Source organism: Eurypyga helias, unplaced genomic scaffold (genome assembly GCF_000690775.1).
Source record: "Eurypyga helias isolate BGI_N326 unplaced genomic scaffold, ASM69077v1 scaffold32343, whole genome shotgun sequence".
Taxonomy (NCBI): domain Eukaryota; kingdom Metazoa; phylum Chordata; class Aves; order Eurypygiformes; family Eurypygidae; genus Eurypyga; species Eurypyga helias.
Genome location: NW_010243583.1, coordinates 1 through 19,553, shown reverse-complemented (window position 1 = coordinate 19,553; position 19,553 = coordinate 1). Strand labels below are relative to the sequence as shown.

The window sequence follows — 19,553 nt, the reverse complement described above, 5'->3', positions numbered from 1 at the left end:
GCGGCGCCTCCATCAAGGACATCAAGAAGGCCTACCGGAAACTGGCGCTCCAGCTCCATCCCGACAGGAATCCCGACGACCCCCGGGCGCAGGAGAAGTTCCAGGACCTGGGGGCTGCCTACGAGGTGAGGCCGGAGGCTGCGGGCTCTATCCGGCCCCCCGTCCCTATCTGTGGGCGCTCCTGAGCGGCACCACTACCTGTGGGGTAGGGCAGGGTGTAGCTGCTGGGAAAAGAGGAAGGTTGCACACCCTGTTGTAAGGAACTCAGAGAACACTGAGTCCTCCCAGCCCTTCCCCTACTGTGGAGGGTGGCTGGGGTTCATCGTAAAATGTGCCAAGAGTGTGAAGCTGAGCTTGGTCAACAAGTAGTCTTGTGAGGTTTCATTCTATAGCATTCAGGAGAACCCAAAAGGAGAGCTTCTAGGAAGTATAAAGGCCCTTCTATAAGGTGCAGGTGCAATCCATCCTCCCCCTGTTAATATATAGAATTTCAGATACACTATCAAAAACAAAGGTAGAGAGGCTGCCAGGTTGATCAGAGAGCTCCTGTATCGACAATCAAAAACTTTAGCTCACTTTGCCAGGAGAAAGTGAAGTCAGCAAGTTGAAGTTCCTTGGTGTTTATTAATATTTTTCTGTGAAAGAAATAGGGTTGCATCAGGTGTACGGATTGGCACAGGAGCAAGCGTGTGTATGTATAGGGCCTGACTGTGAGTAAGTCTGAGCTGATAAGAGAGAAAAGACTTGCCTTTTAGAAGACATTAAGGTAGGAAAATAGTTGTGGATCACGCACGCACGAGGATTCCTGTTGTTTCCATGATAATGCAGTGGCGTACAGACGATAACCTGACGCTAACAGCACAGCGCGTTATGTAAATCGCATGTGCGTTATTTTGTTAGCCAAATGCTTCAAGTCAAAACCCAACTTCTCTGCCGCGTACATAAATGTTAATGCAATTTAGGCAGGGTGGCAGGATCTGTTTCTTCCATGTTCTGTCCTTTTCACTTCCCTTCTGTCACTTGGATTCCATCTGCTTCTGCTGTCCCTTGTGGGGCAGAGGGCCCCTGTGACGATGGTGTTGACCGGCAGGAATCCATAGCAGCGGTTCCACCAGGACCTTGCCTGCACTGTCGGGCTGTCTGAGTGGGAGGTTTGTTTCCTCTTCGAAGAGTCGAGCTTCAGAAGGACAGGGTTTGTGTTCCCGCTGCAGTCTGGTGCTGCTCGGCCCGCAGCTGTAGCGTGGCTCCTGCTTCCATCCCCGATGCCTCTCTGCTCTTCGTATATGCAAATATAAAATGAATGAGGAAGTGAGAGAAACAGCTAGAATGCTTGTTTTGGTCAGAAAGAAACCACATTGACTTTATTTTTGTACCAGAGCTGGGACCTCTTTCGTTCAGACTTATATGTCCTTAAATTAAGTGGCTGGACTATCACAGGGAAACCAGTAAAGAATTTTTTTGTAGAAAATAAGCGTTTCTTACCTGTCATTTGCAGCATCTGGCAATCGATGCGTGCAGCTTACTTCAGAGCTGCGAGCTTGGTGACGTTTCTGCGAGTTGGGTTCTTGTCGCATTTAACAGTACTTTATGTGCAGGAAACATTTCTCTACCACTTCCCCAAGTCCCAGTTTATTTAAATCTTTGCCCTAGTAAAAGTTGAGAGAAGTCGTTCTATTAACAGCGCTGGGGAGAAAATGGCTGTAAAATCAAATCAGCAGGGCATGTGGGGGCAGGAGTAGCTGAACGTTAAGTTTTGTGAGCAGTGGTGGAGTCTGCCTCCCCCCTAACCAGGGTATGAGTGAAGCACAGCAGTATCCTTGAGCAATATGAGGTGTGGAGGGGAGTTACGGTGCTAACGCAGACAGTACGAATGCCACACGCTCGTGCTGGGGAAAAATAAACTGGAACACGCACAGAAGTCTTCGTGGGCTTCTTGCTAAAGAGGGGTTGGGACCAGATGATCTTTAAGGTCCCTTCTAACCTGAACCATTCTGTGATTCTATGAAATCCTTCTGCTGAACTAGCTACGAGGTGCAGTATGTTGATTGTTTGGGGCAAAAGGGAGCTAAACCAGGATGCTTTTTGCCATAAAGCAACAGCCTCTGTTAGTAGCGCTGCTCAGGGTTTGGCTTGCTGACTATCTATAGCAAAGCCTTCAAAAAAAGGATTGTGGGGAAAGTAGGTTAATTAAACTGCTTGTTCTCTTCCGTTTTAACAGCCTAAGTGACTTCACCCTGCGGCTGTGGGGTCTGAGTGCAGTTGTGTCAGTTAGAAAGGAGACTGATCCCTTGTGAGGGAGCTGAGGCTCCTATACGTGTAGGCATTAGTCTCAGGATGGTTTGGGGGTGGAGTTGCCACGGGGGTTTTTCTACGTTTACCCACTGTCTTTGCTTTGCTTTCAAGGCAGCCTAATGTAACACCCAAAGGACTCCTCACAGTACTTGAAACTGCCTGAGTTGTGTTCTCCGACGGCCTGCAGAAAGAAGGCAAATGGGTGGAAAGGCAAATGTTTTGGGTTCTGAATTCCTCACGGTATTGTCAGTACTGGGCAGTTTCCTACCGGAAGAATTTTGCTCTGACACCAGCAGATCACAAAATGAAAAGCTGATCCCGCTTTTGGGAAACGTGTGTTTTAATGTACAATCTGAAGTGACAGTGGGAGGATTGACCTGGTGCCGCCTGGATGGAGCTAGCGAAGTCACTTGGGTTTTTTCTCCTGTTGCTAGCATTTATCACTGGTTACAGTTCCAGGCTGGCTTTTGTTACCTAGCCAGCTTCTCTGCCTGTTTCCACTGCTCTCTAGCCTTGTCAGAGCAAACCTGGTGATTTTAGCCTTCTCAGATATGATCAGTGGGGGAGAAGAAAGGCTAAATGTGAGTGGAAACGTGTGGATCTCTGGGGGAGGGAAAAGCAAAGATCAATCAATTTCAATTGAAAAATTGAAGCTTCACTCTTGAAAGTCACGCCCATTGGGATGTGTTATTCTGTTACTGCGAACTTCTGCTGCCCCGAGGAATGAGGGCCAGCAGTCAGACTAGTGCAGAGTTACCGTATTTGGCAGGTCCAACTTGGTAGGAAAACGTGCGGTCGTTGCTAATTGTTAGGAAACAGCTGCCCGAGAAACATCTTCTGCGTGCCTGAAGAACAAACCGAGAAACAGGCGTGGTACTGTGATGGTTGGTGGTTTTTTTTTTTCACTGTGTCGTGATTTGTAGGACCTGATTTGAATTATTCCTTCTGATTCTTTTTTACTCCTGAAGATAAACTCAGCATTGTTTACATTTTCTGTGTCACGTCTGGTGTTTTAATAAACTAACCGTACTTTTTATGGGTTTAATAAGTGTTTAACTTTCCTAGTCCAGTGCAAGCTCAAGCCAGTGCGTTCTGGGATGTAAAGCACTGCTGCTTGTCCCTCGGTGAAGAGTACTGGTGAGCTTCCTCTCGGAGCCTCGTTTAAATCTCTCAGCTGTGGGTGAATGTCTTGTCTGCTTCCATCCCTTTTCCAGGTGCTCTCGGATGAGGAGAAGAGGAAGCAGTATGATGCGTATGGTGAGGAGGGCCTGAAGGATGGGCACCAGAGCTCCCACGGAGACATCTTCTCACAGTAAGGACATCTTGCCACTTCAGGCTCTTCTGCAGCTGGTGCTCTAATTTTGGGATGCATCTGCACGTGTTTGGTGTGGGCGAATTCCGTCAAGGTCTTTCACCCAGTTGGGAGGTGACAGGTAGGAAGCTGAAGAAATACGTTTGCAGTGGATATCCCATGTGCAGTTTTCTGGTGCCTGCCTGGCATCAGTCCTTGCTTCAAGAGCAGCGAGTAGGAACCAGTGGTGTCTTCCCCCGCAGGCAGCTCTGGCTTACTTGGCAAGCTGCGTGACCGGAGTGGGTCATTGGTGAGGCGTTGTGGCCACGTTAAGCACGTAGGAACTTTCTTGTGTTACCTGGTACGTGATTGATGTTTAACGTGTTGCCACAGATAACGTGGTCACTTTTTCTTTTGCTGCGGTGACTTCCACTACGTTTCAGAGCAGCTGCAGAATTTGGATCGCCAAGATCTGCAAGCACTTGCTTGTTGCTCAGGCAGAACTTGACTTTCTGTTTAAGGCCCCTTTGTTCTGCTAGGCACAGTTTTACTAAAACTATTCCTAAAGTTCCCTGCGGATGTAACCCCTCTGGATGAGATCTCACACCGTCTGCTGGTCTGTTTTTTGAGGAGAAGTAGGTGAATGCGCTAGAAACCTTTTTCTCACCCTCCCCCTTGCCCTCAAACTACTGCAAACCAAAGTTCTAGCATTGATTTGCAGTGCTAGAGACAGAATGCTCCTCAGAGTTTGTGCTTTGGGGTGATGGTAGCTGAGCAGCAGTACAGTACGGAGAGGATTTCCCATAGGCAGTGGTCAGGTTTTGAGGTGTTGGCATTCAACTCCTGCTCCTAAACTTGTTTTCTCATACTGGGAAAACTCTTCCAAAGTGACTGCTTTGTTTGAAGGCATTAGCTGGTGTCTTGGAGGAGTGAAAAGAGGTGTCTGGATTTAGGATGGTGCTTTTGTACTGTGAGGAGGCTGTTCTCTAGGGGGACCGGAAGCATTCCCCAAGCGGCATGTTGCTGCTGCCTTGGGTGACTCTTTTCATCAAAACCTCTTTTGATCAGAATTCCTTCCTGAACTAATTGTTGTGCTTTACTCCAGCTTCTTTGGGGACTTTGGATTCATGTTTGGAGGGAACCCTCGCCAACAAGACAGAAACATTCCCCGAGGAAGCGACATCATCGTGGACCTAGAGGTTACACTGGAAGAGGTGTATTCAGGAAACTTTGTAGAAGTAAGTTGGATTGCTTGGCTGTTGGCATGTTCTCAGGTCTGAGATGCCTGGCCGCTGCTCAGAATGGTACCTTCTCCCACAGGATAGAACTAAGAGCTATGCTCGTTTTTTCAGTGTCTGGCAGTGACAGTGGAGGATGTGGTGATGCTGTTTGCTAGTTGTTAACTGAAGAAACGATGCATTTATTTATCTTTGCCGTCTGGCAGTTTCAGTATAAAGGGATGCTGCTTGTGCTAATAGAATCACAGAATGGTTTGGGTTGGAAGGGACCTTACAGACCATCCAGTTCCTACCCCCCTGCCATGGGCAGGGACACCTTCCACTAGACCAGGTTGCTCAAAGCCTCATCCAGCCTGGCCTTGAACACTTCCAGGGATGGGGCATCCACAGCTTCGCTGGGCAACCTGTTCCAGTGCCTCACCACCCTCTCCGGGAAGAACTTCTTCCTGATATCCAATCTAAACCTCCCCACTTTCAATTTAAACCCGTTACCACTTGTCCTATCACTTCAGGCCCTTACAGCTGATTTATTGGCTGTCAGTGACTAGCTGTAGCTTTTTTTATTGCAGGAGCCCAGTTGGAAAAGATGTAAGTGGTCTCTCTAGAACTCAGTGGTATTTGAGGGCCCGTTCATAAGCCTCAGATTCATTTTGCAATTTTTGCAAACCCACATTGAGGACTTTTCATAGCCTTTTTATGGCCGGCCTGTCACTGCAAATCTCTGGATTACACACTTGGCAAATGTGTGGTGGCCTTTTAGTTATTTTTTGTTTAAGCCACATACATTCTGGTTCTGCCAATCCCTGCTACTCTGCATGTTAGAGTTTGCACTGATTGTGAGTGGAATTCCAAAAAATTGTGCCCATCGTGTGGGACAAGGAAGCTGCTATAACCAAAGTGGGAGGTGTTTCGTCCTTCCTGATCTAGAAGGGTGTGCAGGAAAAAGGAAGTTAACAGTAGTGGCGTTGGAGAGAGTTTTTCTGGTATTTGATGTGTGATCAACAAGAGACACAAGGTGAAAACTGTTGTTGCAATGTTTTGCTGAGGCCGTTTGGAGCTGCTGTGGAGGCAGCGCACAAAACCAAATTACTTTCAAGCTGTTTGAGAAATCCAGGCCCTTGCGGAGACCCTGGAGTGTTGGCATCCACCTCCTCTTTGCAGGTTGTCAGGAACAAGCCGGTGGCAAGACAGGCACCTGGCAAACGGAAATGCAATTGCCGGCAGGAGATGAGGACCACCCAGCTGGGTCCTGGGCGTTTCCAGATGACTCAAGAAGTTGTTTGTGACGAATGTCCAAACGTCAAGTGAGTATTATGTTCTTTACTGCTATGTGGATGTTTATTCCAAACTTGCCACTAGATGGAGGGAAGTGCCCAATTTAGCAGCAGGGTCTGGAGCATTTGGAAAAACACAGGTTTCTCATTCCCAAGGAGCCAGTCTTTATTAGGTTCATAGAATAACAGACTGGTTTGGGTTGGAAGGGACCTTAAAGATCATCTAGTTCCAACCCCCCTGCCATGGGCAGGGACACCTTCCACTAGACCAGGTTGCTCAAAGCCTCATCCAGCCTGGCCTTGAACACTTCCAGGGATGGGGCATCCACAGCTGCTCTGGGCAACCTGTTCCAATGCTTCACCACCCTCTCCGGGAAGAACTTCTTCCTGATATCCAATCCAAACCTCCCCTCTTTCAGTTTAAACCTGTTACCCCTTGTTCTGTCACTACAGGCCCTTGTAAAAAGTCCCCCCCAGCTTTTCTGTAGCCCCTTCAGGTACTGGAAGGTGCTATAAGGGCTCCCCGGAGCCTTCCCTTCTCCAGGCTGAACAAGCCCAACTCTCTCAGCCTGTTCCCATAGCAGAGGTGCTCCAGCCCTCGGAGCATCTTCGTGGCCTTCTCTGGACTCGCTCCAACCAGTCTATATTCTTACAATGGAGATGGCCAGCTCTGCTAGATGCAGAGCTTTCTAATTTGATCCTTCAGCCTCTTACTCCTTGAACAATCAGTCCTACTACAACGGAAGTCCCACAGCCAAATCTGGATAAAAAAAGTCAGGAAAGCGCACCGTTTCCAGCTGGGAACACGTGGATGTGGAATACTGAATTGTAGTTGCATATCCAGATGCTGACTGTACGTTTAGGAGTTTAACTTTGCCTCTGCTAGATGAATATCAGCACACCAGAAAGGCAGCGCTCGCCCTCTGGTTTTAGCTGTGAGCAAGGAGAGAGTATGTGTTAGCTTGGGGGGGTGTTCTCATTCCTCCCGGTAAGTAAGTAGGTGCTACCACCTGCTGTTAAAAACTTAGTTGCTCTTCCCCTTCACAGGCTGGTGAATGAGGAGCGAACACTGGAAGTGGAGATTGAGCCAGGCATGAGGGACGGTATGGAGTATCCCTTCATTGGTGAAGGTGCGTATGTAGGCACTGCCCTGCTGCTCAGCGCTGACTCGCCCCTTTGCCGGGAGGCGAGGCTGGTCTTTGTGGCAGTGCAGGTGTCCAAGCCCAGCTCTACGTAACTGTGAAGCGCTGTGTCCTCTGCCTGCGGCTGAAATCCAGGAGCATACACTTGGCTAAGCCTGGATAACGCTCCGAGTTCCACTCCCTTTGCTGGCACTGGGTGCGTGCACAAAAAAGCTCTAAATCTGATGTTTCGGATAACCCTGAGACAAATGCTCCTACTCAAAAGTTGAGTATGGGAGGGAATCTCCCCTGCCTAAGGAGCTGAAGGCCTTCAACAAGTCATTAACCTGCAGGCAGGTCTTTCAGAACAGCAGAAACATAGGAGCTCATTGGGGCTGTACACAAAGTCCTAGGCTCTTGAACAGATATGTGTAAGCTGGGTTTTAGTCACATAAAAATCAACTAGTTGTTTTTTTCCTTTAAAAAGAATCTCTGTGCTTAATATGCTACTCGTTTCTTCGGTTGTTAGTAACCAGCTCCTTTAAACACAGCTTTTCTTTCTTTTTCACAGGTGAACCCCACGTGGATGGGGAGCCAGGTGATTTGCGCTTCCGGATAAAAGTTCTGAAGTAAGTGCCTGGCCTGGCCTCTTCAGACCACTCTTTCTGGCTACTGCAGAGGAAGCTTGCAAGCGACCTGCTGGCCAGTGTTGCCGAGGTGGCTAGCGCATAGCTTACCCTTCAGCAGAACTGGTGCAGCCGGGGGTCCGGTGCTCGGGGCTGTGCAGGGTGTTTGACCCTGGCAATGCCGGGGTAACTAGAATCGCCACGCTTAAGATGCTGTGATAATTTTATTTCGTTTGGCTGAATTCTGGCACGCGTTAGTAGCTCCAGTGTGAATCACATGAAATATGCCCTTTTTCCATAAACTTAGTATCTCCCTATCAGAAGGAAATGCATTATGAAGAAAATTGTTGTGTGAGTCACAACTTCTTGACACACCTCATCACTCATTGCCCTAGAAATAGAAAGATGGTTAGTAGTAGCTATCTCTCAGGAAAATAAAGCTAGATTTCATTCATTCATTCATTTCCTCTCCAATTTGGGAGTTCTCCAAACTCAAAAATAGAAGGGAGGAAGCTACGGGACCTGTTTCCCTTGTGGGGAAGGAGAAAAGTTGCAATGTCTCTTATTTCCACAGGCACCCAGTGTTTGAAAGAAGAGGAGATGACTTGTATACAAACGTGACGATCTCGCTGGTCGAGGCACTGACGGGCTTTGAAATGGATATTGCCCACTTGGATGGGCACAAGGTGAGGCGAGGGGTTGCTTTCTTGCTGCGTGTAAACAGAATTTAACGGCAGGTCCCCTGTGCTGAGGGTTAACTTGCTTGGGGTCTGTGCAGCTGGTGGTTGTAGAGTTTCACCTCTGCTAGAGCCTTCCAGGCTGATTCCCACGGAGCCAAAACAGGCCCTGTACGAGGGGTGTGCCACATGGGTTTTGGTTCCAGGCTGTCACAGCAGTTCCTGTGTGCGCTGTCTCGGGTGGTGTTAGTTCTGCCGTGTCCTGGCTGTAACACTGCCTCGACCCCTTCGATGCCACTGCCTTTGGCAAGGATTCAGTATCAGTTGAAGCTTTTCGTTGGGTTGGAAAGGGCGTTGGAGTGTTGGGGTGCGCGCACAGAACACTAGTAATGGCCTGAAATTTCTTTTGTCTCTAGGTTCACGTTGCTCGGGATAAAATTACGAAACCCGGGGCCAAACTGTGGAAGAAAGGAGAAGGTCTTCCAAATTTTGATAACAATAATATCAAAGGCTCACTAATAATAACATTCGATGTGGAGTTCCCCAGAGAGCAGCTGACAGATGAGCAGCGGGAAGGTGCGTGTTTTACAGCCCTGTCGTGGCAGCCAAAGCTGATAAGCAGTTGGCACAACCAAGCCGGTGGCCTGTAGCGGTCAGGAGGGGCTCTCCTTTCCCATGTACGACACGGCGCCGTTGGCCGATGCCCTGCGGTTATCTTCCATTTCCCTTTGCAGCAAGCAGGTATGGCTGCTGCGGTTGTAGGGAACCAGATCGGGTCGGGATGTGCTACTGCTGGGATGTAGCACTTGGCAAGCTTGCAGGCGCTTTGTTTTGTAGCTGGCCATCTGTCTGAGCTGAAAGACTTGCTGGCCTTAGACTCTGTCTGCTTTGCCTTTGCTGGAATGGGATCACAAGCTGTTTTCCAGCCCCTGTTTCCACTTCTTGGAGGCAGGCCTTGTGAAAATCCCTCTAGTGTCAAGGGTAAAGAGCATCCTGCAGCCTCAGGAGGATTGTTCCTCTACATCTCCTTTTACCCTAAGTGCTTTGTGGCCATATAGGGACGAAGGGTGCAATGCAGATGTTTGGTAGAAGAGATCTGCTTCTCAGCTTCTGTGCTCAAAGGGAAGCGTGATGAACCGTGTAGAAATGCTGAAGTTGACAGGAGGGTAAATACTCCTAGCTGGAAATGCCTCTCTGCATCAGCAGCCTCTGCAGGAGGTTCTGCTGCCCGGTGCGAGGCATCAGCGTAGGTGTCGAGGGCCACATCCTCTGCTACGGGGCAAAGAAGCTCCTGGCACGTACCAGTGCAGCTCTTCATAAAAATTCCATCCTAGAACTTCTTCCTGCTGGTCAGGGCTGTCATACTGTCTTCTTCTGAAGGTGCCCTTTGAGTGGATTCTGGCAGCTGCCCTGGTGAAATGAGGCAAATGCACAGCTTTCCCAGACTCCTCAAGCTGGTAGAGGGAAGCCGAGCCCTGGGTGGGCTTTTCCAAGCCCTCTGGCACTTCCTGCTGCGTTGGCCGCCCTGCTCAGAGCCCAGTTGATAGCTGCAGCCCCAGGGTTGACTGATGCTCCGTGGCTCTTTCCGCAGACATCGGGGCGGCGAGCCTTGTGCCTCTGGGCTGGAGTGGACCTGGTTTGCGCGTCGTGCTTTCCCGCTTGTTGCAGGCACGTGGTGCCCTGTGAGAGCACAGCGACTGCGTTGGGGTAAAGTCTCGTTCCAGGCTCTGCTGCCCTTCTGGAAGCTTCGTAAGGCAACAGCACCTCTTGAACAGATGTGAGGTTATTCCAGCTGTTGGTCCTGGCAGTTAGGAAGAGACAGGGCAAGGAGCAGAGACAGAAGCCTCCGTGTTTGTCAGAATTGCTCTGATGGTATTTTGCTAGCCAGAGTTAAACCACAACAGTCCTTTATGGATATCCTGGGAATAGAGAGGTGGTGGTACTGGTGTGAGTGTATTCCGGCACAGGGCCTTTGGGCATTTCACTCCCTCCTAAAGCAATTCCACACTTCCCAGGGGAATGTGACTGAGTAGGCAGGCAGCTGCGTTTCTGTGTGCTAGAGTATCTCCAAACACCCAGTGATTTAAGGCGTTTTATGAGGGAATAGGACTACTCATGTTGTGTGGCAGCAGTTCAGTGGACACATTGAAAGGAAAACTGTAGGCTTCAGAATTCAAAACATCCCCTTTTCCTTATTGTTGGCAGTGGTCCTAATTTCTTATCTCGTAACCACATGTACAGCTCCTGGGGCAGTCAGAAGATACTCGGAGAGCACCACTCCACTCCGAGAGTCAGAGAAATAGTATGCTTGCTTTCCTGCCAGTATGACATCGGGGGATTTATTGCCTGTTGATCGGAGGTGACTTTCTCTTCAACATCGTGCTTTAACCCCGGAGTGCTCGGAGAGCAACAGCAGGCAGCGAAGTGCCCAGGTTGCGTTGTAACCTGTCACATGGTGCTGGTGTCAGAAAAATCTCCAAGCTGGCTCCTGTAAAAACTGCCTGAGGTGTAACGTCAGGATTCCTGACTGGAATTCCTGATGGAACATCAGATATGCGTTGAAATATCCTGTGCACTACTGAGGGTATATCCTTCAGGCCAGCAGGCAGCTTCCTAGAGCTAACTAGCAGGAAACGAGAGAGGGGAAGGGTGCTAATCCCACTTTTTTCAGGGTCACTGGAACGCACCTTTCTCCAGCAATGCCCTTCCTTTCAAAGAACTACGCATCCAGGAGGCACATCCTCTTACCCGTCAGCCAGGAAGTGACTTGGAGCCTCCTTTGGCTGTGGAAGGGAAGTGAACGTGCCTTGCACTCCCCTGGGGAGTGACCTGTCCTTAATGATTAGCAGCTCCTGTGTAGGGGCTCACTTTGCCCTGCTGCTGCGGATGTTTCTGAGTGCAGAAAACATTCAGGATTCTCTGGCCAGCAAGCAAGGAGCATGGATAACTCCTCCCTGGCAGAGAGCTGTCCTGGTTCCACTTGCTACTTCCCAGACAGTGTTAGAGTTTGAGAGCTACTTGTGACCCTTACGCATCAAATCACAGTAGTGTTTGTAGCCAGAATGATTTAAGGGTGGAGAAGCAGGACAAGGTTTGCAGGGAGACATATGCTTTCAGCTGGATTTCCCGAAGGACTTGCATGCAGGAAAGGTCAGGGTTTTTTTTTTTTTCTGTACAAGTAAATTGTTGATTTAATTGCTGATCCTCCCTCTCCGAGCTTCTGGACCTCACTTAAGGTTAACGATGACAGCGGTATTTGCTAGGCAGCTGAATCTGAGCTGTTGTACAAGCATGAACAAGTGGGGTCACAGAGCAAGCCGATCCGAGGCAGCGCTGCAGTCCTGTCCTCTGTCATGCGGAGGTGCCAGCCAGCTGCTCGCATGCAAGGCTGTGGTTCTTGGGGACACGCAGCAGCAGAATTACAGCCATTTAATTTCTGTTATTATTATGTGGAAGTTACCCATGGTGTGGGAGTTTTTCCCTCTCTGTTTTGGGTCCTGCTAGCCCCTCCTCAGGCTCACTGGTTTCCGGCCCTGGTCAGAGCAGAGATGCTGCTGTGCCCTGAGGAGCCCTGTGGCCGGGGCAGTGGGTGTCCTGGCGGTGTGTGACTGGGCTGACTTTAGAGAGTCCCCTCTGATTATCTCTGAAAAAACACTGACACATCTGTTGTTGGCAGTGTGCTTCCCGTGCTTTGTGCCGACTTTCCTGCTGACCCCAGTAGATGAGCTGGTATGGCTTTAAGGGTTGACTCACCCTTCTGTTATGGTGCTCTGGTAAGAATTTGATAGTGATAGGACCTCAGAACAGTCAGTTCTTTGAGGTGTTTTATGAATGGGCTTTTGGGGGTGGGGACGGTAGTATTGAAAAGTCATTTTAGAGCCCTTCGTGAAACTGGGTTTCAAAAAACCTTGATTTTCAGGCCTTCGGTAGGACACTCAAGCCGACAGATAGGAGTCTGCTTCTCTTACTTGCCTTCAGGGACTATTTCTGGTGGGCAGCAATGTCCTCAGGCACCCAGAGTGTGAAAACCTCTACTTTCTGATGACTCCTGTGGGTTTCCGTAGCTGGCATGCCCAGAAGGACTCAAAGGTAGCCCTCCCGAGCTGGCTGATCGCCCATGTCTGCGGGCTGCAGGGGGAGCCTGGGGAGATGAGCTGAATGAACACGCCTCTGGGCCTACTCAGCAAGTTGTTCGTTGTTGCATTTGTACTGAAGGTGATGAAATTGCTGTCAGCTTTGACAGTGAAGGAGCTCTGGGAGTCAGCTTTCTCCCTTGCAGAGCTGTGAGGGTCTCGAGGTGGCTGTGAGTGTAGCAGAGGAGGGCTTCTCCCGGGAACTGCTAGCCATGTGTCGTCCCGGGAGCACATGAAAGCGCTGTTACAGCATCGCTGACCTCGGGCCTGTTTCTTCTTGTAGGAATGCTGAAGGAGCAGGAGTAAAGCTGTCACACCACTGGGTTTGGGGGGATTTTCCCTTCTTTTGATGCTCCTGGGTACCGATGTTTGCATTATTCTGATACTGGGCCAGCCCCGGTGCCACGCAGCCTTTGAGCCAGATGTGTACATGCAGCTGGAGGGGGACATGCCAAGTCCCCGGCTCGTGCTGTGCAGTAACACTTTCCTTTCTCTTGCAGGTCTCAAACAGTTGTTGAAACAAGGCTCGGTGCAGAAGGTGTACAATGGACTGCAGGGGTATTGATGTGTGGAAGAATTGGACTTAACTGAAAGCGCGAAGTCAGATTTGTTTGCCGTCTCCTGCCCGCTGTGGAATGGGAAAGAGGGAGGGTGGGGCGATTCGTTGAGGTATATATCATTTTTTCTTTGTAAGTGATGGCAGTGCTCAGCGAGTTGGGGGAAATGCGACCTTTTTCAGGACATAACTGGTGCTGTCGATCATGTTCCACGTCCTGGAACAACAAAGAGACTCCTTGAGCAGGAAAAATTAAAAAAAAGTGGGGAAAGGAGTTTTAAATTCCACGCAGATTGGAATTCCTGTTTTTTAAATATATTTTGATGTGACTTTTCTTGACCATCTCAACGTATTTTCATAGCTTCTCCTGCTTTTTTATGTCCTCTGTGTCAATCTCTTCCGAGTTTCTGTTGTTCTGTTTTAATTCCAGCCCTTCCCCTCCGAGTCCAGAGTGTGGTATTGCTTCAGAGTCCGTGTTTCTGGGGCAGGCGTGCGGGTGCTGTTGGGGGTGGGCTGGCTGGAGAGCCTTTACCAGCCGTGTTAGGCCCACATATGGTTGGGAAAGCAGGGGAAAAGCCTCTTGTGGGCGCTCTGAAATACGAAGTAGTCCTCTTATCCCAAAAGTTAGTGCTTGGGTTTAAATTTGGAGCTGCAACAGCTTAGCAAAGCTCCTCGGACTTTTAACAGTGGGATTTTGGAAAATAATGGGCTCCTCGTGGCCTTGGTTCTTCCTCGTCGCCCCCAGATGTAACCAACAGCTTGCCTGGAAAAGTTCACTTACCTCCTGCACTCTGTCCTCTGTGAGGACGGGTGAAGCTGACAGCACAGAAATAAAGGTGTTTTGAGTTGGAATGACAAAAATTCCCTGGTGATGTATTCCAGCGGCCCTTACCCCCGTACAGCCGCAGGTCGTTGGACGAGGAATGTTCCCTTCGGTGATCTGAGCCGTGAGCTGCTGGAAAGGCTGAGACCGCAGCTCCAACACCCCCAAAAGCTCTGTAGGGGCAGTATTTGAACGCAGGGCCTGGTAAGCTGGCAGGGAGGTACCTGTGCTGCTCCACTCTCTGCCATGCAGACCCCGCTGCTTTGGGCATCCCCATCGGAGCCTCGTCTCCACGTGTTCTGCGGGAGCAGTAGCTAAACGATCTCTGGGAGGTGCCGGTGTCAGTCAGCCTTGCTGCCTACATCCCTCTCACAGAGGCACGCGAGAGGTGAGTCAGCTGGTGGTGTGGGATGGTGCTCCGCTCCTTGGGGCTGTATGTGGGATCCTTTCTGCTGCTGCCTCACACCTCATCCCTGCCTCCCTGACCTGGGAAGTGGATGGGATCTGTTTTTCCTATGTGGGAAACGTTTGCTGGGGAGCAGCAGCCAGAAACTCAAAGCAGTTTGGGGTTTTGTTGGTTTCTCTTCATTGTGAACTTCCATTGTGGGCTTGGGGAGGTGGACGCAGCCCTGGCCCAGCCCTTGTGAGCTGCCCTGGTCCCAGCCAACCCTCCAGCTCCAGCAGGATCTGACGCAGCGGAAGAAGCACCACTGGGAAGGTTTCCTGTCGGATCCTTTGTACGTTTGCCTTGGCAGAGTGAAGCGGGGGCTTCGGGAACACTTGGGAGAGGGGAGCCGAGACAAACCTGGGATGCCAAACCTGTGGTCTCAGCGCTCGTCTTCCTCAAAGTCCATAAATAAACCCTTAATCCCAGGTTTGGGATTAACCGGGGGGTGTCTGCCCGTTTGACGAGCAGCTCTTTGCAGGTGTCTGGAGGCAGTGCTTCCCCCTCAGCTTAGATTCCTGAGAAATCTCAGCTCTCACAGAAATTCCTCCCGATACCTCTGTTCCTGTTCCCTCAGCCCCTGGTTTGATGGCCTCGCCGCCTCCCTGTTGGCGAAGTGCTGCCCTTCGGCTGCTCCTGCCCCCAAGTCTCAGCTTCTCCACAGGAGAGGGGGGTAGGAGCTCCTACCTGTGCGCCCCTCAGGCTGCGTTTATTTTTGGGCATCCGTACTTGTGCTGCTGCTGCTGCTTTTCCTTTTCCTGCGAATTCTTTTCCTTCCTGGGTGGGGTTTTTCTTTTCCCTTTTCATTGTGACTCTGGACTCTGGAGAGACCAGTGCTGTGCAGGACAGCAACAATAGCTCCAAAGCCCCGGCTTTTCCACGCCTGAGAAGAAAAGGGAAGGCAAGCCGCACGCTGCACCAAGCAACCCTGCTTCCTTCCCTCTTCCTTCCCCTTCACTCCTGGGCTCCTCTGCCTTGCCTGCCTTCAGCCAAAGCTTCCAGGGCTTCCCTGCTTTCTCCAGAGGCAGCAGCATACGTGTGTGCTTGCGGGGGTCCGGTTCAGATATTGCTGTTTATTTTGGAGCGCTTGCCTGAGCCAAGTTGTGCCGCTTCTGGGATCGTGGGGCGGGTGTTTGTCCTCCGAGGGCCCCAGGGTGTGTGGCCGGGGGGATGGGGAGGCTGCTCGGGGCCTGTGTCCCCTGTTCCAGTACCATGTAGGGAGCGTGAGTGAGTCGTAGCGTGCGTGGACTCCTTAACTCCTATAAACGCTGCTGGGGAGGCTTAGGTGTTCACCTCTTCTTGGTTCGGGACCAAGCAAGCGTCCTGGAGACGCAGACCTCTGCGCTGGGGATGCTGTAACGCGTGGGCTTTATTTCCAGCCCCTTCTGCACAACGCTGTTGTTCCCAAATCGGCTCAAATGCCAAACCCCGCTGATTTCCTGGTCCCCTTTTACGCTAAATCCTCGTGTGAGCCGAGGGTTGTTGAGGGTTTAGATACAGGCACATCGCCCAGTCCTGACAGCCAAGCGCCCGCTCCTGAAGCCCTGGCTGCTGTGAGAAGGGGGCGCGCAGACAAGCGCGTGGTCCTTGCCTGGCTGACGCGGGTCCTGGTTTGTGGCTGAAGTGGGTGGGTTTGATCACCGCCAGCAGCTCTCTGTGTCCTTCCAGGGCCTGGCCCCAGGCTCGCCTTAAGCTGCCGTCCCCTCCGTCAGCGCCGTTACCGCCCTTTGGCTGGATCCTGCCCATGCCGGGAGGGTGATGGAGCTGGTGGGGTGAGGGCTCCGCAGCAGGTAGACGACAGGGCTGAGAGCAGGGTTCAAATCTGCTTTTCCAGAAAGCCTCGTGCCCTAGGCGCCCTGTCCCCTCCGTCCCTCTGCAGCCCGGGCTCGCAGCTTCCAAAGCCACGTTCCCCAGCCCGGACGCTGAATTTCGGGGCTGCGCACAGAAGCTTCAGCATTAGGTACGCAGTCCCGGGAGCCATCCAACCCCGGGGGGTGGCTGCTTCCCGACAGCCTCAGCCGTGCAGAGGGCCACTGCTGTCTTATTCCCCCGCAGCCAGCGGTCCTGCTTCCACAGAGCATCCCCGAGTCCGGGCAGGCCGTGAAAGTGTTCCCAAACAGCTGTTTCTTCTCCATGGAAACTTCTCCACCAGCACAGCGCGGGCGGGCTTGTTTTATTTTTTCCCAAAGAGCTTGTCATTTTACAGTGCTTATCTCTATCTAAACTTTTCAGAGAGAGGAGGGGAGAAGTGACTGGGGCCAGGACGAGGTCACGAATGCGCCTTCCGGAGACCAGCGTTCCCGAATACAGCTGCTGCTGCAGGACTGGGCAGGCTAGGGGGGACCTGGCAGGAAGGTGAAGCGACAATTCCTTGCTGGATAACGTGATGGCAGGGCAGCAGACCCACCTTTGTCAAGCAGTGGTGCAGCATCTTCCGAGGCACGGCTTGCTCCAGCCGTAGCGCTCCCCAGGGAGGGGACAGCCCAGTTGGGGCCAGGGCGGGAAGCGTGGTGGGCCAGGTGGTATCCCGCTGCCCAGAAACCTCCCTCCATCCCCGCTGCCACGTAGCCCTGCTCCGTGTTGACTGTGGCCAGCAGCCAGCCTTCTCCTCCCCTTTCCTCTGGCTCAGACGCGCTACCCTGGGAGGTGAGAGGAAAGGGAAGAGGGCAGTGATGGGTCCTGGGCACCCATACGCCCTGCAAGGAGGGACCCACCAGCCCTTTCCTCTGCTGTTAAATGTTTCCATGGCCCTGCCCCTTCTTGTGTGGGAGCAGGAGGCAGCTAGAGAGCGGATACCGAGCCAGCCCAAACACCCCCCGCCCCAAAACGAAGCAGCGGCATCCCTCACTCGAGGCCACACGTGTTGCGAATCCCCTTGCCCCAGTGCAGCCCCTGGGTTAAGGATGTTGGCAAAAGGCAATGCCAGAAATGAAAACAGCTGGGGGGTCATGGAGTGACCTTGGGAGGATGGGGGAATTCAGAAGAACCGAGCTTGTTTAGTCCAAGAGGGAGATGACGACCGCAGTGCAGGCACCGAGTGCGTAAGGGGTGTTCATAAGGATGATCCCTTCTTCCTGTCCCCAGAGACTGCAGCGTGGTGCTACCCCTTTTCCTGATAAACACTGATACCGTCAGCCCAACCCGGTGTTTTTCCCAGCTCTGCCCTCCCCACCCCTCCCGAGCAGGCGCTGGAGCCCATCGTTGTGTTTCTGGGCAGCTCCTGGAGCCGGCTGGGGCACGGAGCCAAGGATGCTGTGCGAGTGGACGGAGGCTCCCGAAGGACGCAGCCAGGGACACCAACCTTGCAGGCGGGAACGCGTGCCCCTGCCAGGCAGGAAGGAAGCCTGCCCACCCCATCCCAAGCACCCGTGTGATATGGGCGCAGGGGAAAGCCGGTTCCTAGCACGCTGGCATCTCTTACTGGAACAACGTTCGAGGCTGGGCGTCTCATCTCAACCCTTGTCCAAGCCGGCGATAGCGGAGCAGAGACACAGAAACCGCGTGGCGCAGGGGAAGCGGAGCATCAGTGGCCCCACGATGAGTCGGTTTGGGGAAGAGAAAATCTGGGGGCTGCGCGGGGTGTGGATGCTGTTGCCATCACCCCTCGGCCACCATGCCCCCGTCAGGCGCGGGCACTGGTCACCCCCAGGGAGGTGGCCCTGGGACAGAGGGGTGGCAGTTTTGGGTGTGCTGCCTGTGGGCAAGGTTCGGGATGAGGCTGTTTCTTGGGATCTGCGGTTTGGGGGGATCCCTGCTGCCTCCCCATCCCCTTGGGATCGCTGGTGGAGACTCGAGAAGCCAGCAGCAAAGCCGGCTCCGTGCTGGAGCGCTCTTCTGCTGCGACCGACACGTACGGGGGGCCTGGGGGCAGGAGAAAGGCTTTTACAGAGTGGTTTGAAGCAGACACTTCCTTGTCTGTCCAAAAGATGACACATTTCAGAAGCAAAAAACAAAACAAGCCCTGTTTTTCCAGACGTCCCCAGTTTCTCCAGCCTGGCTCTCTCTCAGGTGCTGCCCTCTGTGTCCAAGGGCACCTTCCTGGCCTCGGGACATCACTGTTCCATGGGATCCATGCTCTGCCCTCCCAGCCAGAGTGAGGAGCTGCAGCCTGGGATGGGGAACTTGGCATGAGCATCCCTCTGGGTTTCGGGAACACGGTGCAACATCTGCCCCCGCCTGCAGGCCGCAGAGCTGCCCCAAGCCCAAAACCCGAGGCAGAACCATGAATGTGGCGGTTTCTCCCAGCTGGAAGTTGGCTCCCAGTGTTTTCATCCCTTTGTGGGGAGCAAACCAGCTGCGTTTGACCTTCCGCACGAGCCTCCTGTCCCCCAAAGCCCGTGGCAGGGACCGGCAGCGCCCAGCCCCCGGCAGAGCTCCCAGCGAGGGCGCCTCTTTGGAGGCCGAGCAGTGCTGTTCGCGTCCCTCGGCCTTGTCGGTGTGGATCCTCCTGCCTGCCATTTCCCTCCTGCAGAGGAGCCCGCTGAAGGGTGGGGAGCGTCCCGGCCCCTGCCCCAGGAGCCTGGTGAAGGCGGGGGCTGCTTCTGGGTGGGGGTGGCCAGTGGCCAGGGTGATGAGATGTGGTCTTTGGCCATCTCCTCCTCCATCCCTCCTTAAGGACAACCACGCTGTCATCTTCCCCTTTCTGTCCTGTGTTTCTTTTCCCCTCCTCCCCCCTGCCCACCCTTTCTTGCTCCGAGCTGCAGGGAAGGGTATTGAGGAGGGAATGAGCTGGAAGTTCGTCTAGGAAAGCTCCTCTCTCCTGCGCTGACCCCTCTTTTGGTGACCCAAGCCAGCTCCTGGCTCATCCCCAGCCCTTGGGGCAGCAAAGATGAAGACGAGAGAGGTGTCCGACTCAAAATCTTGCTATGGGGGAAAGGGAAAGGCAGCAGCAGCCAAGAATTTATTATTAATGTAACCGAAGTGGAAACAGTCAAAGGGCAGTTTTTATCTCGGCTCGAGATTGCCGAAAAGGAAAATAAAGAGGTTAAAGCCGCTGCACAGTGCTGGTAACGCAGCTCTGCATGTCCTAGGCTGGTCCCTGGGGAGCGGCTTTTTTGCTGGGGGGCCCCAGCCTGCC

General features: G+C 52.4%; 1 protein-coding gene across 1 annotated transcript; it reads left to right on the top strand.

Moving 5' to 3' along the window:
• Positions 1–5: 5 nt before the first annotated feature.
• Positions 6–13,556, top strand: DNAJB11 (DnaJ (Hsp40) homolog, subfamily B, member 11; the record flags this gene model as incomplete). The annotated part of the gene is made up of 9 exons (XM_010149485.1): positions 6–125; positions 3,507–3,604; positions 4,689–4,821; positions 5,983–6,125; positions 7,143–7,225; positions 7,788–7,845; positions 8,417–8,528; positions 8,936–9,095; positions 13,153–13,556. Coding segments are annotated over 9 exons (972 nt in total), but the record flags the coding sequence as incomplete, so codon positions are not given.
• Between the last annotated feature and the right edge of the window lie 5,997 nt (positions 13,557–19,553).